General features: G+C 51.1%; 1 protein-coding gene across 1 annotated transcript; it reads right to left on the bottom strand.

Moving 5' to 3' along the window:
* Nucleotides 1-15,810: 15,810 nt before the first annotated feature.
* CITED4 (Cbp/p300 interacting transactivator with Glu/Asp rich carboxy-terminal domain 4) lies at nt 15,811-16,522 on the bottom strand (the record flags this gene model as incomplete). The annotated part of the gene is made up of 1 exon (XM_082296522.1): nt 15,811-16,522. The coding sequence occupies one exon, from the start codon at nt 16,520-16,522 to the stop codon at nt 15,899-15,901; it is 624 nt and encodes a 207-aa protein (XP_082152648.1). The 3' UTR covers nt 15,811-15,898.
* Between the last annotated feature and the right edge of the window lie 2,803 nt (nt 16,523-19,325).

Below are 19,325 nucleotides of genomic sequence, written 5' to 3' on the forward strand. Positions count from 1 at the left end.
CGGGCCGGAGCGGAGCGACCGCGGGCCCCGCTGACAGCGCCCGGCCACGCCGCGCCTGCGCGGCCGCCGCGCCTGCGTGCTGTGGGGGGACTGAGAGCGCGGGCAGCCGCGGGCGCGGTCGGTGTGAGGGGTGCGAGGGCTGGAGTGAGGAACCAGGGAGTCGTCAAGAGCTCTGGAACATCATGCAGGCCCACCGTCCACCCAGCACTGCCACTGTAACCTCTAAATCACTAAAACATCACTCGGCGCCAGATCACGTCGGCACTTGAACACCTTCAGGGGTGGTGACTCCACCACCTCCCTGGGGATAGGAAAGATGTATACTAATGTCTTTACAAATAATTTGATGGGTGAAGGTATGGGTGTAAACATCTTTGAAATGGGCCTTAATATCTCTGCTGACTTTGGGCAGCAGCTTTGTTGCAGCTCCCAGACAGCTTGGCTCCTCAAATAGACAACGGTGTGCACAAGCCTGAACTTCAGAACTCTGGGGTAAAATGACAGGTTCAAGGGGGGATATGTGGTAGGCGGTTCAGGAAGGCTGTACCTTCTTAGTACCTCAGCCGATGGGGAAGGGAAGAGGGCAACATGCGCCCGGGAGCTTAGGATCAAAGGAGGCTGCACTCTCTGAAATCCCGAGAGAAATCTGTGCTTGCACGTGCCCTGGTGGACTCTCTCCCTTTATTCGAATAAAGTTGAAGGACTCCTCTGTCTCTTTTTTGGACATAAGCCTCTGGCGTTTGTGGATTTTCCCGACTCTGGGCAGCCCCTTCCAATACCTGAGAGTGAGAACATCTTTTCTAATATCTCATCTGAATCTCCACTGTCTCAGCTTAAGGCCATTTCCTCCTGTCCTCTCACTGCAGGCACAGCAGATGAGACCAGCACCCACCTTACTACAACCTCTTTGGGAGTTGTAGAGAGCGATGTCATCCCCCTGAGCCTCCTCTAGGCTAAACAAATCCAGTTCTTCATAAGACATGTTTTTCTAGAGCCTTCCCAAGCCTTGTTGTCCTTCTCTGCTCACGCTCCAGCACCTAAATGTCCTTTTGGAAGTGAGGGGCCCAGAACTGATCACAGTACTCATGGTGTGGCCTCACCAAGGCCGAGTGCAGGGGCAGAGTCCCTTCCCTGGCCCTGCTAGGTACACTGTTCTCAATACAGGACAAACAACCTCAGCCAGGGGGAGGGCTGGAGTGACAGCCTGGCCTGGGGTGAGGAGGAGCCGTGCTTCCAGTACCGAGCAGTCCCACCAGCAATAACGGAAATGCTTGCAAATTAAGAGTAAAGGAATTTAAGAGAAGATCCCTTTCTGCTCCCTGCTGCAGGAGTTGTAGTATTTTAAGGAAAGTACATCCAATCTTTGAATAAAAAACCTGGGGTCATGCCCTGTAAGAACTGAAGAAGTGTGAGTAGAGTGTAAATATTTCTTTGAGAAATGCTTGATACAACAACAAATTTCTAATTCCAGAAGCATCCACAACAGGTCAAAATGATGGTAAATATGGAGCAGGGCCATGGATGAAACTTGTATAATGGAGTAAGAGAAGGCTCCAGGGTGACCTTATTGTGGCCTTCCAGTGCCTGAAGGGGCTCCAGGAAAGCTGGGGAGGGACTTTGGGTGGAGGATGGAGGGACAGGACAAAGGGGAATGGCTTCCCACTGTCACAGTGCAGGGTTAGATGGGATATTAGGAAGAAATTCTTCCCTGTGAGGGTGGTGAGGCCCTGGCACAGGGTGACCAGAGAAACTGTGGCTGCCCCTGGATCCCTGGAAGTGCCCAAGGCCAGGGTGGACAGGGCTTGGAGCAGCCTGGGATAGTGGAAGGTGTCCCTGCCCATGGCAGGGGGTGGGAATGAGATGAATCTTAAGGTCTCTTTCAACCCAAACAATTCTGTGACTGTATAAATAGGTATTTATTCAACTTGATGCACATGGGCAGTTTGTTGAAGCTGGTTTGATTGAAGCAGCCTGGAGGGAAATATTTTCACATCCTGAACTGTTAAAACACTTGTTCAAATTCAACAAATCTTTGGTGAGCACAAATAGGGTTTATTACAAAGAAGGCCAGCATTGGAGAGGGCACCACTTGGGACAGAAACTAATTTGAAATAGAATGTAGTAAATCCCAATAAACAGTACTACACATTTTAGTGAGGCAATGCATTTTACTCTGTTTAAGAGCATTAAAAAACTAGAAGTTGCATTAACAAACTGGAACTTGCTTTCAGCTTCAGAAGTATTCTAGAAGAAATAGTGCTCATTCCTCAAAAATTATATTCCTAAGGAAAGCTTTGTAAAATAAATGGAAGTCAAAGAAACGTGTGGGGGTTTTGGACTGCAGTAGCAAGTAATTTGGACTGCAAGTGGTCTCTTACATACACTAAATAAACAAACTATTGTCAGGAGATGAAAATACACTTTAAAGAAAAGACGTTGCACTTTAAAAGTGGAGCTTTATCTCTTGACAGAAGGCTACTGGGAAAATCCAGATCCCTGTCTTGGTTGCATTGGATTCATGCTTCCTGAAGATATGTAATGAGGCTGGAATTGTTTGGCTGCAACTGGATGTACAGTATGTTCTCCTGGATGAGCTGTTCCTCTGAAAGGGTGTCCATGTTAGTGTGGTATGTTTGTGGTGATAAAGTCCCACACTCCTCCCTTGCTTTGAAGAATAATGACACTCATTTGTAAGAAGAAGAGATCTTTTTCTTTCTCTTTTGATCTGCTTTTTCAGTGTCACCTTAGAAGAGGTGACAGACACAAAGCCAGTTGCTTGAAGATGGGCATGCTTTATTGTGGAAATTTCTGGCCTAATAATTTGCACACAGTATTGTTTGGCTGAACAGCACCAGCATCTTCTCTAGGTGCTTTTGTGCCCTGGAAGTTGGGGTTTGGTGAGTTTTTTTTGGGAAGGCTAATAAAAACGTTAATTCTAAAAGAAGGAAATGTCTGGGTCATGATTTCATGGCAACATGGACTGACCTATGGGGGAGGAAAGGAGCACAGTTCAAACTTCATGCTGGCTATTTCCCACTCTGTACACATCCATCACCAGCAGGCAAAATCAGTCTGCATTGTGTTCCTGGATCTCCCAGCTCCAATTCTGTCCATCCCTGTAGAAGAAGTAAAGCCTGGTTATAAGAAAAAGGTTTACAGTGGTTTTAAGTTGAGGGGTTTATTCAGTGTTAGAAGAACCAATTCTTTAAATGCAGAATTGCAGTATCTTTTTTCTCATGCTTCTTCAATGAAATGGGACCAGCTACAGAGAAATGAATCCTGCAGACAAATGAGCAGTAGAAGAGGAATGACTCACAGACCACCGAGGTCACTCTAAAGTGCAAGGCAGTTCACGGCACATGCAGTGCAGGGTGACACACAAGTCCTTCACCTGCACTTGCTGCTTCACAATCCCTTTGGGACTGCACCTGCACTGCATTTCTGCCTATGGACTCAGCAGTGTAGATTCATCCTAAAAAAAAATTCCCCAGCCCTCCAAGAGAGATTAGTCCTTTCTCAGTGGTAGATTTCTCCTGGGACTGACAGGATCATTCTCCCCTGAGAAACTGTTGTGGGTAGCAACAGAGGGTGGCAGCAAGAGCATATCCATGTGAGATGAGGAAGGATAGGCTGGATCACACAGAGTTATCTGCACTGCATTACCATAACAGAAGTCACCAGCTTGCATGCTGCTGGCATGAATTTAGGATCTTTCTTCTTCATGTGCTAAGTCCAATCATAGCAGAAAACAACTAGCAGGTCCAGAGTGCCTGTAATGCCTGTTCATGAGTCTTCAAAAAACTTCACCGAGATAAATCTAATTTGGATTTGCTCCCAACTCCACCACCCTGCTCCCCGAACCCCGCACCCAGCACTCAGCACCTGGCACACAACACCTGGCACCCCATATCCCGCACCTGGCATCTGGCACCCAGCACCCTGCACCCAGCATCCACCGCTCAGCACCCAGTACCTGACATCCAGCTCCCTGCACCCCACACCCCGCATCCACCGCTCAGCACCCAGTACCTGGCACACAGCACCCTGCACCCCGCATCCACCACTCAGCACCCAGTACCTGGCACCCAGCACCCTGCACCCCGCACCCATCACCCACCGCTCAGCACCTGGCACCCAGCTCCCCGCACCCACCGCTCAGCACCCAGTACCTGGCACCCCGCTCCCCGCACCCAGCTCCCCGCACCCCGCACCCCGCTCCCCACACCCCACACCCCGTTCCCCGCTCCCCTCACCCCGCACCCAGCTCCCCGCTCCCCTCACCCCGTTCCCCGCTCCCAGCTCCCCTCACCCCCCTCCCCGCAACCCGCTCCCCGCACCCCACACCCAGCTCCCAGCTCCCCTCACCCCCCTCCCCGCTCCCCGCAACCCGCTCCCCACACCCCACACCCAGCTCCCAGCTCCCCTCACCCCGCTCCCCTCACCCCGTTCCCCGCACCCCCCTCCCCTCACCCCGTACCCCGCTCCCCTCACCCCGCTCCCCGCACCCCACACCCAGCTACCCGTTCCCCGCGCCCCGCACCTCGCTCCCCTCACCCCGCGCCCCTCACCCAGCTCCCCTCACCCCGCTCCCCTCACCCCGCTCCCCGCACCCCGCTCCCCGTTCCCCTCACCCCGCTCCCCTCACCCCGCTCCCAGTTCCCCATTCCCCGCTCCCCGTTCCCCTCACCCCGCTCCCCTCACCCCGCTCCCCGCTCCCCTCACCCCATTCCCCGCTCCCCGTTCCCCTCACCCCGTTCCCCGTTCCCCTCACCCCGTTCCCCGCTCCCCTCACCCCGTTCCCGGCTCCCCGTTCCCCTCACCCCGCTCCCCTCACCCCGCTCCCCGCTCCCCTCACCCCGCTCCCCTCACCCCGTTCCCGGCTCCCCGTTCCCCTCACCCCGCTCCCCTCACCCCGCTCCCCGCTCCCCTCACCCCGTTCCCCGCTCCCCGTTCCCCTCACCCCTCACCCCGCTCCCCGCTCCCCGCTTCCGCCCTCTATATAGCTGGGGCCGGACCGGGCGGTGCTTCTCGCCCAGTACCGCGAGGGGGCAGCAGTGCCCCGTGGGAGTTCCCGGGTGGCCCCGAGTGGTCCCGGGGGGCCCCGGGTGGTCCCGGGTGTCGGGGACCCTTCCTGCCCACGCTGGCTCTGTCAGCACCCCGGCTGATTAGCGGTGCCTGTACGAGGGCGAGGTCACCGCCGATGGGCCCCAAGCAATCGCTCCGCAGCACCTGGGCATCCCTCTTCATTTGGGGACTGCTATGCTGGGATGGGGAGGACAGGGTGATCACACCCTGTCCATACTCTTTTCTGCTTTACACTGGCTACTCCAAAGAGCTGACTTCAAGATGCTGCCTTGGAATTGGACCCAGCTATATAGAGGGCTTTGCTTCCCCTCCACTCCTACCAATGGCATTCCTCTCCTGTCCCTTCCAACCCCTTTGCACTGGGCATAAGAATAGGCCTGGGTTCCCAGGGATGAAGACAAATGAAAAAGTCAGGGTGTGCTTTCCAGAAAGTGCCAAGATTCCAGAAACTGTTGTCTTCACTAGAGAGGTCTGAGAGCTATTCTGAGTTAGACAAAGTCCATAAAGAAGTTCCCGTGGGGCTCTGCTGGGCTGAGCTGCCCAGTTCTCAGAGCAGAAGCTGCAGGCTCCCTCCCATTGCTCCTACCTCTGTTGTTGCCAGTCTCACACTGGCAGAGTATTCATCTGTTTTTCCTCTGGAATACCATGTATTTTAGCTCGTAGTCCAGCTCAGGTGATTTGTGGAAATGTGGTAATGTTCTTTAATGAGAGGCTGTGCCCTCACACCCTGGGCACTATTCCAGCATACTCAACTCCTCTTGTTCTTCTGAGATCCCAGGTAACCCAGGTCAGCAGTCCAGAAATGAGGTCCCTGATTGCACATCCTGTGCTAACGAGCTTGTCTTCTGCCTGGTGGCCACATCAAAACTGCCACAAACATTTCTGTGGAGGATGTGACTCAGGGTCTCCTGCCTGCCTCCCCGTTGGCTGGGGGGACCCCAGCTGTGCCCTAAATGCTGGAACTTGCTGAGCACATGGAGGCAGGTTTTGCATGGGAAGATAAGGAGGGCTTTTTTCAGCTCTGAAAGCTGTTTATTCTTTACAGCGTACTGACACCAGAACGGAAAGGGCCTTTTCCTGAAACTGGCTATTTATAAACAGCCTGTGGTGCTGAGCCTTCCCTTGCAGGGGGGCAGGGACTCTTGCAGCTTTTCTTTTGCTGCCTTGAGCTCACCCAGACATCCTTCAGACAGGAGTGAATAGAGCAGGTCTTGCTGCCCATCTGCTGGAGGCATGCTCCAGTACCGACAGCTTGTAGTAACTCTTTGGAAATGTCAGACTCCAGTGAGTACCTAATTCAGCCCTAAATCCCTTGCAGTTGGTGCTGTTCACAGCCCTGAATTCTTACAAAGGCTTTGCAGGAGAAATTGGCCATTTGTGGCAGTAGTGCCTTTAAATTGTGACACAGCTGGGCTTGTCCAAAGGGACATGTACCTCTGGTGCATGGGCAGAAATCAGGAGCACTTGTAGCTCTATCTTTCCAAGCTGCTGAACAGTGCAGTGTTCACTGCATCCACACATTAGAGATGGGATTTGGCTGCTCCAAGATGCCTAAAACACAGCTTTGGAGCCTTGGATAACTTTGCTTCTCTGTTGTGTGAGTCAGCACATGCAGGCAGCCGGGACAGCCACAAACCCATGGCTCAAGCACAAAGACCAAATTTATTCCCACTACTGAGCTGTCCCAGGGATCCCGAAGGCAACACCCAGGCAGAGGTACATAAACTTGGTCCATGCTGGAGGAACACTGGTCTGCTGCTCACACTGCTTTATCAAGGTTTATTCCCAGCTGCAAGGTCAATTGAGCCTTTACAATCCTCCTCACCAGTTTTCTTCTTTTAACCCATTCCTCCCAACACCTATGAAAGGAGAGAAACAGGCACCTTCAAATCTCTTCTCCATGAGATGCCTTTCTTTGGATTTTACCCAATTTGTGTTGGGATCTCCCTCCCTCCCTGTTTCTTTCCCCCCAGCAGGCCAGTGGCTCTGTGGACAGTGCCGAGCTCCTCTTCAGGGACACTGGGATCCTCTTTTGAACCCTGCCAGAAACTCCGAGGAAGCTACAGCTAGGTTTAGTTATTAAAACTACTGATCCTTCCCTTACGTAGCTGTGCCCTCTTGACAAACCAGGTTTGCTCTTGGCACTGCTTACAGTACTGCAGCATTACCTGTATTCTCCTGCCTGTAGAGATGTGATGGATTTTGGTTGTGGCGCTGGCATAGAAGGCCAGTGTGCCTGGCAAAACTCCTGGCACAGGGGTTTGGCCGAGAATTAAAGAATTAAATAAAACCCTCTGTCCCCTTCTGGAGTTTGTTTTGTGCTGTTGAAGAAAGGCAGAGGTGTGCAGAGGGATGGGGAGAGGATGGGGCAGACACACAGCTCTTCAGCCATTCAGGGAGAGACAGATTTCCATGGGGTTCTGCACTCCAAACACAGCTGAAGCAGAGAGGATGGGCCATGGCTCAGAGCCAACAGCGTGGGAGATCAGAAAACTGTTGCATTGAGGTCTCTTCACCCCCCTGATACTTCAGTGGTCATGAGCAGGTCATGAATGTTTGTAGCAGGCTGAACTTGCAGAATTCCCTGGAGATGTGAACTCAGGGATATTTCTGGCAAATCTGGAAAGGAAATAATAATCCATCCGGAGGCTGCAGGATGCAGCACAGCCCCTGCACATGGAAAGGTCCCATTGCCTCTGAGCTGCACACATACAACTTGGCTGACTTGTCAAAACTGTCCTCAACTCACTACAGTGCCTTGCAGTCAACTGACTTTTGTATTTACAGTTGAAACAGGAAAAGCAGGACTTGGTCCATACCTTGGTGTAGCAATTATGAAGCAACCTAACGGCAGACTGTAACCAGCATCTGGAAATCAGGAGTGTTGTAATGTGCTGAACAACGACATGCCCCAGAAGAGCCCCTCAGCATGCAAATACTGCTGAGATGGAGCACACTGTGACTGCTGGCTTTCTAAACAACAGCATGTTATCAAAGACTTGAGGTGCAGATCCCTGTTTTCCCTCTTCTTCAGGGCAAAGGCTGATCTGGGAATTGGGCTGGGATCAGATGCTTTCAAAAGCAGTCACTTGCAAAGCTTTTACTATGGGCTTAGTCCTTTGTCTCTGGAATATCACTTGGATTTGGCAAAGAGCTACTTTCCCTAATCCCTATTCATGCAGAGACACGTGGAGGCTCCTGGGAATCCTGCTGCACTAGGGACTTGGGTTCAGCAAAGTGGGAATACTCCCCAGTGGGATCCTCAAGGGCCTCCAGCCAGCCTGCCTGGCCCTGGGAAGTGATATAGAGCCCCTTGCATTGCTCTTTCTAACTGGGATGTCCTTCCCCACGATCCAGACACCTGAGAGATGAAACTGCAAGTCAGCAAGCATGAGCCAGAGCCTTGTCTGTGTATCCATACACTGAGGCCTCAGCTGGCTCCTCTGGATGGTAGATGGGCACACATAGATGAGTGGTGGGAGGCTGTAGCTGAGCTTCCCCTGCCCCTCCAGCATTGCTTCTCTGTGCAGATGGTGGAGGTGGTGCAGGAGGAGGGCATCCCACTTTGTCCCCAGTCTTGAGCATCATGGGGCACTTTCTATGATGTGCCAGAGATGTGTGTCAGCTCTTCCCCGTGTCACACACAGACACTGCACTTCACTGTGTATTGGTTCCTACCTGAGAGCCCATGTTTTGCAAAGGGCCAGATCTGCCCTGTTGTAACTCCAGATTCCATTTGGTGCATTGTTAATAACAAAGAGGTGAATTGTTACCTATTTCTCATGCTGTTTTCCCTGGACACCCCTGTTGCCTGGTTTTTTGCCCTGCTGCTGGCATTGCAGGGTAAACCCAGGAAGAGGAAAGGAAAGGAGCAGGCTGCCTTTTGAATGCAGTGTATGAGGTGCATCCAAGCATGGGGAATTTCCTCACACATGGCACCTCCATGGACGGCAGAGGTCAGGAAAAGGAGAAAACATTGTCAGCCTCAGGCTGCTGCTGGATGCGAGTATCGGCAGCTGAAGGAGGATGCTCCTGGGTATGTTCAATCTATGACCTTTGCCTGCCTCTGGCTTTCTCATTCCTACCCAGAGCCATGGCAGCCACCAGCCCTCACAGTCCACTGCACCAGGCAGATACCTTTTTTTTATTTGAAATAAAGTGTTTGCTGGAAAGGCCCAAGCCCTCCATTCTAAAGATTCGGCTCTTACAGAAGAAGCCAAGAAAGCCTCTGGCATCCTTTGTTACAATGACAGACCTCTTATTCCACTGGTCTACCAAAGCTAATCGCATGTAGGATCTCAGAGATATCCTCATCAGCATGTGCTTGTGACTTGAGGATCTGGAAGAGGGAACAACAGATGTTTCTGGCATTCATATAGCCAGACTTAACACTGGTTCCTGTTGTGAACAATAAAGGTACGTGGATGCCCTGCCTGGTCCCCTCACCCAAAGGCATTCTGCCTCATTGTGGAGGCTGTGAGACCTTTGTCTTCTCTTTGCCGTTGGCTTCTTGAATCCAAATTGCTCCTTTTCCTCGACAATGCAGTGAGGCAATGTGATTGTCAGGGCTCATGCTAACAGGCAATAGTCAAGGGGCTCAGTGCTGTCCAAACACAGTGTGATGGAGTTGGAGGTGGTGGAGTAATGCTTTCCTTGGGAGCTGATACTTGCCTCTGCCTCTTGCTATATACCCCAGGAGTAGCACTGGGACATAGGGAGGGACTTACCTGTAAGACAGGACTGGAGCTGACGTGCAGAGCATTCCCTGGACCCTGCTGCAGGTTCCAGTGTTTGTGTGATGGGTGTCCTTAGCAGCCAGCTTGTATTCGAGGCAGGTGCTGTGACTTGTTTTGGGAATTGCACAGGATGATATCAGGCATAGCCATAGTTTTATTTTTACAAGTCACCAGTATTTGACCAGGAGCATCTCCAGTTTTCTAGAGGAGAAAACCACATCTGAGACAGTTCTGTTGTAGCTAAGAATATGAAAGCTATTTGACTGAATATTTCTTAGTAACTGTGTTTTGGAGTTTGAGGGTGAAGTACATTGTAAAATCCCCTTTCTTCCTCACCCCTCTGGTAGTCCAGAAGATTCTGGAGTAGAGTCAAGATGTCACAAGAACAAACTGTGTTCTTACTCTGGCTGTTTGGGGTAGGAACAAACCACCCCCAGAACTGTGCTGTAGAGAAACAGAGCAAAGCTTACCCCTGCTCAAGCAAACTCAGGCTTTTCTCTAAAGGCTTGAGGAGACAGCAGTGCAGAAACTCTGAGGTCCCAAGATGGCAGCATGAAGAAGAGGAGCAGATGGGACTCCTCATTCCAAACTTTTGAGGCAAATGTAAACCCAGCAATACAGGGCTTAAAAGAATGAAGAAATTGAGCCCTAAAACTAAAATAAAATCCAGCCTTGAGCTCAGGAGTGTGTCACCCTGAATGTGACAGGTATGACTACTCATTCCTCGAATACATATCACATGATGGAAGCCATCCAGGATCTCACAGGAAGAGCGCTGTCTCCTGAAGCCAGGGTGGAAGGGCACAGGAGGAAGGTTCGTTGAGGGGAGTCTCAAGGAAGAACTGTGTCATACCACCCCATGAGCAACAGAGAGGGAGGAATGGCTCATGGCAAGATGGGTTGGTCTGTGCACATTGGCAGCTGCAGTGTGGGTGGCAGAATGTCTTCATTGAGGATGACCCTGGGAGTTGTCCAGCTTGTGAGGAAACCAAAGGAAGCACTAGGGCACAGTTTTTAGGAAATGGCTATTTGGGCAACACTGGCACTTGTATTTTAGATGTGGAGGTGGCCATACACCACCTCCTAGGCCAAGAGTGAGAGACAACCCCGCCAATACATGCAAACATGGCTACAGTACAGTATTAACCCTTGGGAGAAATATCTGGAATCTCTGCACAGGTCTCCGAAAATAATAGGTAAGTGCCTGTGCCAGCCAGGAACCAAGGGAAAGGGAGAAATTAGGAAAGAAATAAGAGCAGTACAGCACTGAAACAAGGTTCCAGAGAAATCCCATCCACTCACGTTTTCAAAATCTGTCTGGACAAAGCCCTGGGCAGCCTGCCCTGCCTTTGAATGCAGTCCTACTTGGAGTGGGGGATTGGACTGAGTGACCTCCAAAGGTCCCTTCCACTCTAAATATTTCTGTGGTTCTGTGATGGATGTTTGAAATATAGAACAACCAGACCTAATTATAGCATTGGAGAAATCCATGAGACATCTACAGCTTAAACCAGTGCTGTTCCCTCCCCCATCCCATAAAGCCAGAGACAGGGCAGAAAAAGGTGATCACAATCTATGATCTACAACACACAATGATTCTTGAACAGGGAAACATTCAGGAGGGAACATCTCAAGAGCTACAAAATCATTACTAATGTGGAGATGAACATGAAATGATTGGGAATTTGGAGACACCAAAAAAAGTAAGGGGGCAGCAGGTTTAAAATGAAGATGAGCTTAGAGAGGTTAAGCTTCTTACAAAGACCTTGATTTCTCCCCTGTGGATTTCAGTGGCACAAGACATCACTGAAGGAAAATGTTTCTATGAAGTAAAAAGAAAAAACAACAAAGAAACCCCGTTTCTGAGTCATGAACTTTTGATTCAGAAGATCTTTTGAGCCACAGATCAGTGGTTTTGGTCATACAGAAATGTTCAGGTATCCCCGAGTGTCCACGTACCTCCCATACTGTCAGAAACAGCTTCAATGAGCTACACATTGCTTGCAGAAACACCTCTGTTCACTTGGGTTTGACCCTGGCCTCTGCTACCTAAATTTGCAGAGATCAACAGATATCTCCCATCACACTTGTGGAAAATAATTTCCTGTCACCTTCCCCTTTCACTTACATTATAAACTTCTGTTGCCCAGCTTCTTCCTGGCTGAGGACTACCAAGCTATTCTATGGCTTCTTTTGAGAAACATTACTCTGCCTCAGCTGTTTCTCCTTTCTCTACCATTTCTCTAGTTTTACATTATCATTTTTCTATAAACAGACCAGAATTTTTGACAATTCACCATCATGGGCAGTGCACAGGATGCAGCTGAATTGTCTGTTGGTTCTGTAGGGCATTCACTGTTTGATTTTACTTTTCATTCCTCTTTTAATGATTTTCTAGCCTTCCTTTTGCTTGTCTGGCTTCTCCTGAACAGCAAGCTGAGATTTTTCATAGGAACATTCATTGTAACACTAAGATCTTTGCTGAGTGGCTGTAGCTAGTTTAGAGCCCAGCACTGTGTGAAGTCAAGGAAGATTAACCCTCTAGCACTCATTTCGTATTTACCAGGCATTGCTGATGTTATTGCCTGGGCACTCACTGTTAGCAGATCCTTCACCAGCTCTGCACCATACTTTCACCTTGCGCTATCAACAAACTTCATCACCCAAGAGCATGTGGTCAGAGACAGGGATGTAGAGAAAGGCCTTGTCTTTCTGTGCTTTTACACTCACGTGCTCCCAGAGGCTGCTTCAAGCCCTGGACAATACACAAATAGCTACAAAACCTATTTGGAGCATTACAGATGATCCAGTCTAGGTGAGGGGACAGGGTGGGGTTTGAGAATTTTCCTTCTTCCACAATACAGAAAATAATCTGGTACCTCACAGGAGAGGTGCTTGTCTGTAAATACAAACTCTCCATGTGAGGAGTTCACTTATATGTCCTCAAAGCTCCCAAACTGATGGGCACTGTCATTCAACAGCAGTGTAAGGTATGCTGCAGAGCCTGTCAGATCCTACCGGAGCTTTGGGGATCATCCTGCTGCCCTCCTGCCTGGTGTGGGATAGAGAGCTCAGTGTCAGCTGGATGGGAAAAGCAGAACTCAACCCTGTTATGTTTTTGGTGACCTTTGAGAAACTCACCTGCAGACCCAGGTAGCTGGGTTGCCCCATTGTGCCACCTGGCACCTCTGTTCACAGTGTGGGGCTAATCACCCTGCCAGGGGACCCAGGCAGGCAGGTTGCACCACACAGCTGAGTGGAAAGGGAGACCTGAGCTGTCCAAGCTGCAGCTTGTGCTGCTGTAGCAGGTCCTGTGTGCCTGATAAAAGGCATACAGAGTCTGCAGCACAAAGGTGCAGGGGGGCAAACCACACCTAAACTAAGAAAGCATTACAAAGGAGGTGATCACAGCACACTCGTCCAGTCCAACCCAGACAGAAGCAATAGGCCTTTAGTATAAGTAGTTTTGGCCTAGGTTTTCTAGAAAAATCACAGAGACTGACCACAATTAACAGGGTCTTTTGGGGAAGTGAAGGGGCATCAAGAAGCATTGAAAATAATCTCAACTGAGCCTGCTGGGACAGACTCCCAAGAAGATCCTGACTGTGAACCCCCAGTCATTCCACATCTCCAGTATTATCAGTTCACATACTCTGACTTAAATCAACAGTGCCTTTCCCGGTGCACTGCACAGCCCTCTGAGAGGATATACAAACATGTTCCTCTGGCCATTAAACGCCAAGCACTTATCACACAGAAACTGTTCCTGGGAAAGCTCTGCAGAAATTGCAGAGTTGAGAGTCCTCATCAGTGGGCTGGACACAGCTCCCTACTTGTAACTGGGACACTGTAGGTCACAGTGGTGTGTACCACAGAGCCTACACCCCCCCCCAACAAGAACTGACAGCCCAGAACATTCTTATTTTGTGATTGAATTACTTTTATTCTGAGGTTGCCAACTCTTTACTGTTTACCTAAAACCCGCAGCTGCACAGAAACAACACAGTTCTTCCAGGCCTCCAACAGCCCATTGCCACAGAGCTGACAGCCTGAGCAGGGCTCTTCCACCTTCAACAAAAGCCACACCAGTTATTTTTTGACCAGCTCTTCAGACTGTACAGGCATAACCACCAAAAGGATGGGACTTTAACAACTGGTCTTGAGTTGTACAAAAAAAGCCAGGGGATCATTGACAGACAGTTCAAAGTGGTTCAGCCATTCCAATATTAGCATCCACAGCCCCATTACTACAGGGCAGGGAAGGAACACTTGGGAATATCTCTGAACTCTGCAAAGGAACTGGCTGGAAACCCTTTAAAAAGAAAAATCTAAGCCCTGGAAGAGTAAGAGAGCAAAGACTGTCTTGATTTTTACAGCCTTTGTGGTATAGAAGCAGAGAGCTGCTAGCAGGGCTGTAGCCCAGCTGTCAGATGTGCACTCAGTATGGAAGGAGTCACCACCCGCTTGTCCGAGCAACTCTAGATGATCTTTAAGTCCTTTCCAATCCAAACCATTCCATGATTCTGTGATCTGGGTCAGCCAGCAAAAGCAGCCATTCTGCAACTGAGCAACACCATCCACATCTGTAATTTCTCCTCAGTACAGAGAAGGAGCATCTCATCATCCCAACCACACTTCAAGGATTTAGCTCCAAGCATTAAACTAGAAACCCAATCCTTCCACAACTCGTGTATCAGGTGGGGGACACAAGTGACCGGGGCCCACTGCCCACCAGCAGGAGCAAAGGCAACACTTCTCCCAGGGGTCCACACTGCACCAGTCCGGAGACGGGCACTGAACAAATGCACACGGGAGATACTTCAGCTTTTATTGGGAAACCCATCTGTACATTCCAACTCGCCGAGTGGCAGCTGCCAGGGGCCGGCAGCACCAGGGGGCAGCAGCAACCAGGAGTCACCGGAGCTTCCCCAGCGCCTGGAAACAGGAGCCAGCGGAGGAAACCAAACGCCGCCGGCTTTTACATCTCACCTTCTCTGAGCAAGGGAATTGGAAATCGAGTCATCTTTATCACATTCAGAAAGGTGTTGGATTTAGAGTCCTGTGCGTTCAGCATAACTATCTTGAGTTGAAGTGACTATTCTGCAGAGCGGCTTGAAAACTACCCCAGGCTTGCTTTTCCCAAAGCCAGCATCTTAAAGCTGCAGTACTCTCCAGGCATCTTTCCCAGCAGTCCCAAAGCCAAATAACAAAAGAAGCCCTTGCAAATAAATAATCACATGAAAATAAATAAGATTAGAACTGATATATACAGTTACATGGTCTTTATTTGGTTTCAGAGGTGGAAAAAAAGTGGAGCCAGACTGCAGCTTTAAGCCTCATGCCTGAATCAACCTCAAACACTTGGTAAATTTTACAGCTGATTAGCAGTACAGGTCAGAGATCTGAAGTTCCACGGAGATGAACATTTAGCCACATATGCACACCCTTCCCCAAGGCATACTTTATTTTTCCAAGTTAGAAAAAAGCCTGCTATGGGGAAGTGCCCCCTCCCGAGCTGAACAGACATGACTGAAGACCTATTTACTGTCACAGTAAAACATCCCAACAAATAACTAACCCCACCCATGTTTGCAAGGGGAAACTGGTTCAAACCGTGCACCAGGGAGACAATCCTCTCTCAGGATCCTTCAACTCCACTGGCACCACAGAATCCATGAGCAAATCCAGCTACCAGCAGGGCTGCCAGCTGCCTATCGCTTCTTGTGCTCCAAGCCTAGTTGAGGAAAGTCATAAGTCCATTATTTCTACTTAAGCCAGAAATCCTGTTAATGTCATTTAGAGGCAGTTCTACAGCAGGAGCTCTTGATCTGCTCTCTGTTTGGGGTGCACCAAACCCCTCTCCAGGAACTCCCACACAGAAAAAAAAAAAAAAAACCAAAAACCAAACCACAGAAGAGAAAAGCAATCCATTGCAAGTCAGTGTCCGATGATTGTCCCTTTGGGGAGGGCAGGAATCCAGGACAGGGCAAGGCAGGGGAAGGGACGAGAGTGGCAGGTGGGGAAAAGTTAGAAACAAACTCAAAACCACCAAGACACAAGGAGGAGCTCAAAGCCCCTCAGCAACTGATGGCACTGGGCTGCTGTTTGCTAACAAAGTCTGAAATGAAGTCGAACTCGTTCTGTCCCAAGAATAACTCTGGCAGCTCCTGAATCCGGTCCAACCCCAGTTCCAGGACAAGGGATGTCAAGACCTCCTCATCTATGAGATCAGTGTCCATAACATTCAATGTCAGCGCTGGTGAGGGCATGTGCTGCATTCCTGGGTGCTGGCCCGGCCCCACTCTGTACTGCTGGGCACCAGCTGCCATGGGCCCGTTGCTCATGCCCAGCGGGTGGCCCTGGTACTGGGTGTTGAGTTTTTGTAGGTGCATGCTGGCCATGAGCTGCTGGGTGCCCACCGGCCCCATGTACTGCTGCTGCTGACCTGGGCCATTGAACATCATTGCGTTCGGCATCTGGTGGTGGCCCATCTGTCCGCTGAGGCTGGGTCTTGGCCTCATCGCACCGGCCGGTGCATCCATGCCGGCCCCTCCGTAGGGCATCATTTGAGCGGCGGCAGGCAGCGTCCTCAGCACATGCTGCCCGTGCTGCGGGGGTCCCTGCAGCCCGCTCACTCCCATGCGGTAGCTCTGCAGCCCGGCGCCACCGTGGCTCATCGGCATCATCATATGCTCGGCCATGGCCCCAGGTCCCTGGGAGATGACAGCGGCTCGGGCACGGCTCCCGGGGACGGCACCGGGTCCCGCTCCCGCCGAGCCGGCTCCGACAGAAGATCCCGGAGAGCCCCCACCTCCGCCCGGGGGCAAGGCACCGCTCCGCTCGCTCCGCAGGAGTCCGCTGGCGGGGGAAGCTGCGCGGAGCGCGGGGACCCTCGGCACGGCCGCGGCAGAAGCCGGGCAGTGCCTGCGCGGTACGCACCGGTCCGGGGCTCTGGCGGGCAGTGGCTCCCCTCTCCAGCAGCACCGCTGACTTAGCCGAGCTGAACTCAACTCCCGCAGCTCGACTCGGCCGCGCTCCCGCACTTATAGCGCTGCGGGCGGGGCGGGTGGGGGCGGCCCCGGCGCCCATTGGAGCGCGGGCGGGCGGCCCGGCCCCGTGGGCGGGAGGAGGGAGGTGCGTGCGGCGGGCTCGTGTCCGGCTCGGGGCGGCACGGCACGGCACGGCACGGCACGGCACGGCACCGCACGGCACCGCACGGCACCGCACCCCTCTGACACTGCAAACGGCGCACTGTCAGCTCTCCTCACAGTGCCACTGCCCAAGTCTTTATACCCGCTAACACGCTGGCTGGCCGGGCCTCAGGTCCCACCGCGGAGCTTGTGATGAGCTCCCTGTTTATGCTGAAGGGTGCGCCTTTGTCAGGTGCTCCCAGGGCTAAGATGGGTGGCATCAGCTGGGTGGTTGGTTACTCGGCCGGCAGCATCTTCCTAGCAAGGATGTGCCAACCTTCCAAACACAGATGGTACTGAGGGTATTGTTACGCACAGGGGCTTGCTGGTATAACTGTCTGCAGCAGTGTCTTTTTCACCTCTGAGGTGAGCTTTGTCTCACGGGGTCCCGATGCAGTCCACATGCCTACCTGCTGAGCTCTGCTAGCCAAATTATTTCACCATGGGCCTAGACTACAGTAGCTCTGGTGCTCTCTGCAGGATGTGATGCTTTCCAGTAGTGTATGAAAGAACGGTGGTGATCTTCCTTGTCTGCTTTGTGTTTTGAAGGAACCTAGAGACTTCCTTTTGAAAGATGTTAGTGTTGCATAGTTACCTGCTTGGAAGGCAGGGAATGACAAAGTTCAGCTTGCTTCCCCAACTTCATTCCTGTCCTCATTGTCCTCTCCCAGACAACCCTTAACCACAGCATTACAGACCATGGGTCTGGCAGTGACAGACAGATCTTTTCTGCCTGCTTGGAGCAGGTTGTTTCGTGGAGTTTTAAGTGTTCTGCATGTTTGTGGTGCTTGCAGACCCTGATGAGCAGAGGAAAGGTCTAAGTACATGCTACCATGAAGGGACTAAGACAGGCAGTGTGGGCACCTTAGGTGAGTTCTGAGCCCTGGTACTGACCTGAAGGGTTACTTATAAGGAAATTTTTGTATCAAAACACTTTAAACCAGAAGCTCAGAGCAGATAACACCTGGGAGCCTTCAGCTCTGAGATGGCAGCAGCCAGGAATGGAAAGTGTCTTCTCTTACCAGGACAGAGCAGAGGGCTGTAAATCTCCAGGACATTCTGGGAGTTGCTTTTGTTTGTGCCACCTTCTGCCTTGCTAAGTGGCTGGGATAGATTTCAGGTGTTGTTGGTGAGCCTCTAGCTGATGAATCAGTTGGTTAATTGTTCAATATAATTATGTAATGATTGTTTTTTAACTGTGGAGATTTTGACAAATGCATTTTTAGTACAAATAAACACATGCTCACATACATATACCTGCCTCCTATAAGCTCACATGCAGATGCACACCCAGGTGAGGAATAAATGCTAGGGGAGTGTCTGCCCTTGTCTTTTCAGAGGCATCCAGCCATGAAACCATCTCTCACTTGGAGGAGAGGTGTGGTGTGTCCTGCAAGACCTGGGCAGGGGCAGGAATTCTTGGACAGGTGTAACAGGTGGGAAAGGACTCTCCACAGCATTTGCATTACAGAATACCCCAAAGGTAGTAAATTGCCCTTCATTTTGGAAACAAATTAGTAGATGAGAGAGCACTCTTGCTGAACACAAATGGGAAGGCCCCCTCTATCTCTATCCTCACTCATGCCTGTCTCCTGGAAGGGTAAGACCAATCAGCTACTCATCCAGTTTGAAAATAGTTTGACCAGAAATAGAGCTATGTGCCAGCTTTGTGCCATTGTCCCTAAATGTTTCCCCAGCATGACCTGGGGTGTTTGAGAAGAACCAGTGCCTGCAGGAATGGAAGGGCACAGGGGGATGGGAGGATGGGAGGCACTGCAGTGGGCAGAGGTGTCCACAGATCCACAGCCTCCCTGTTTGCCATGTGTGCCAACTTCCTGTGCTCTGTGTCCTGAGGGCTCCCTGTTCTTGAACTATTAATGTTTTATTTCACAGGGACCAGCTAAGACTGGCCTGCTGCAATTCACACTGCCCAGCTGGTGGCTGGGGGCAGAGCTGAGAAAGGGCTGACCAGTTCTGGTAGCATCTCTCTCACTGCTCTTTTTGGCCCAGAACAACCAGTGGGTCCTTGTTGTGCTGAGGTCCTGAGCATTAAGGACCCAAACCACTGCAGCTATATTTATACTGCGTGTGACCCATCTAACCTCAGGCTTGTGTCTCTCCCCTCTGCCCTGCCATCTGTCATCAGCCCATGGACAGACTGGTCTTTCTGGGAAAGCAGATAAACTGCCAGAACCAGCCCTTGGGCTGTTGGTCAGTGAGCCCTGATTGAAGTCACCACATCAGCTACCTCCAGCAGCGTGTCATTCATGGCTTCCTGACATGGGACTTCCCCAGGCTGGCTGTACTGGTATCA

This window comes from Coloeus monedula (genome assembly GCF_965178545.1).
Source record: "Coloeus monedula genome assembly, chromosome: 24".
In the NCBI taxonomy this organism is placed as follows: domain Eukaryota; kingdom Metazoa; phylum Chordata; class Aves; order Passeriformes; family Corvidae; genus Coloeus; species Coloeus monedula.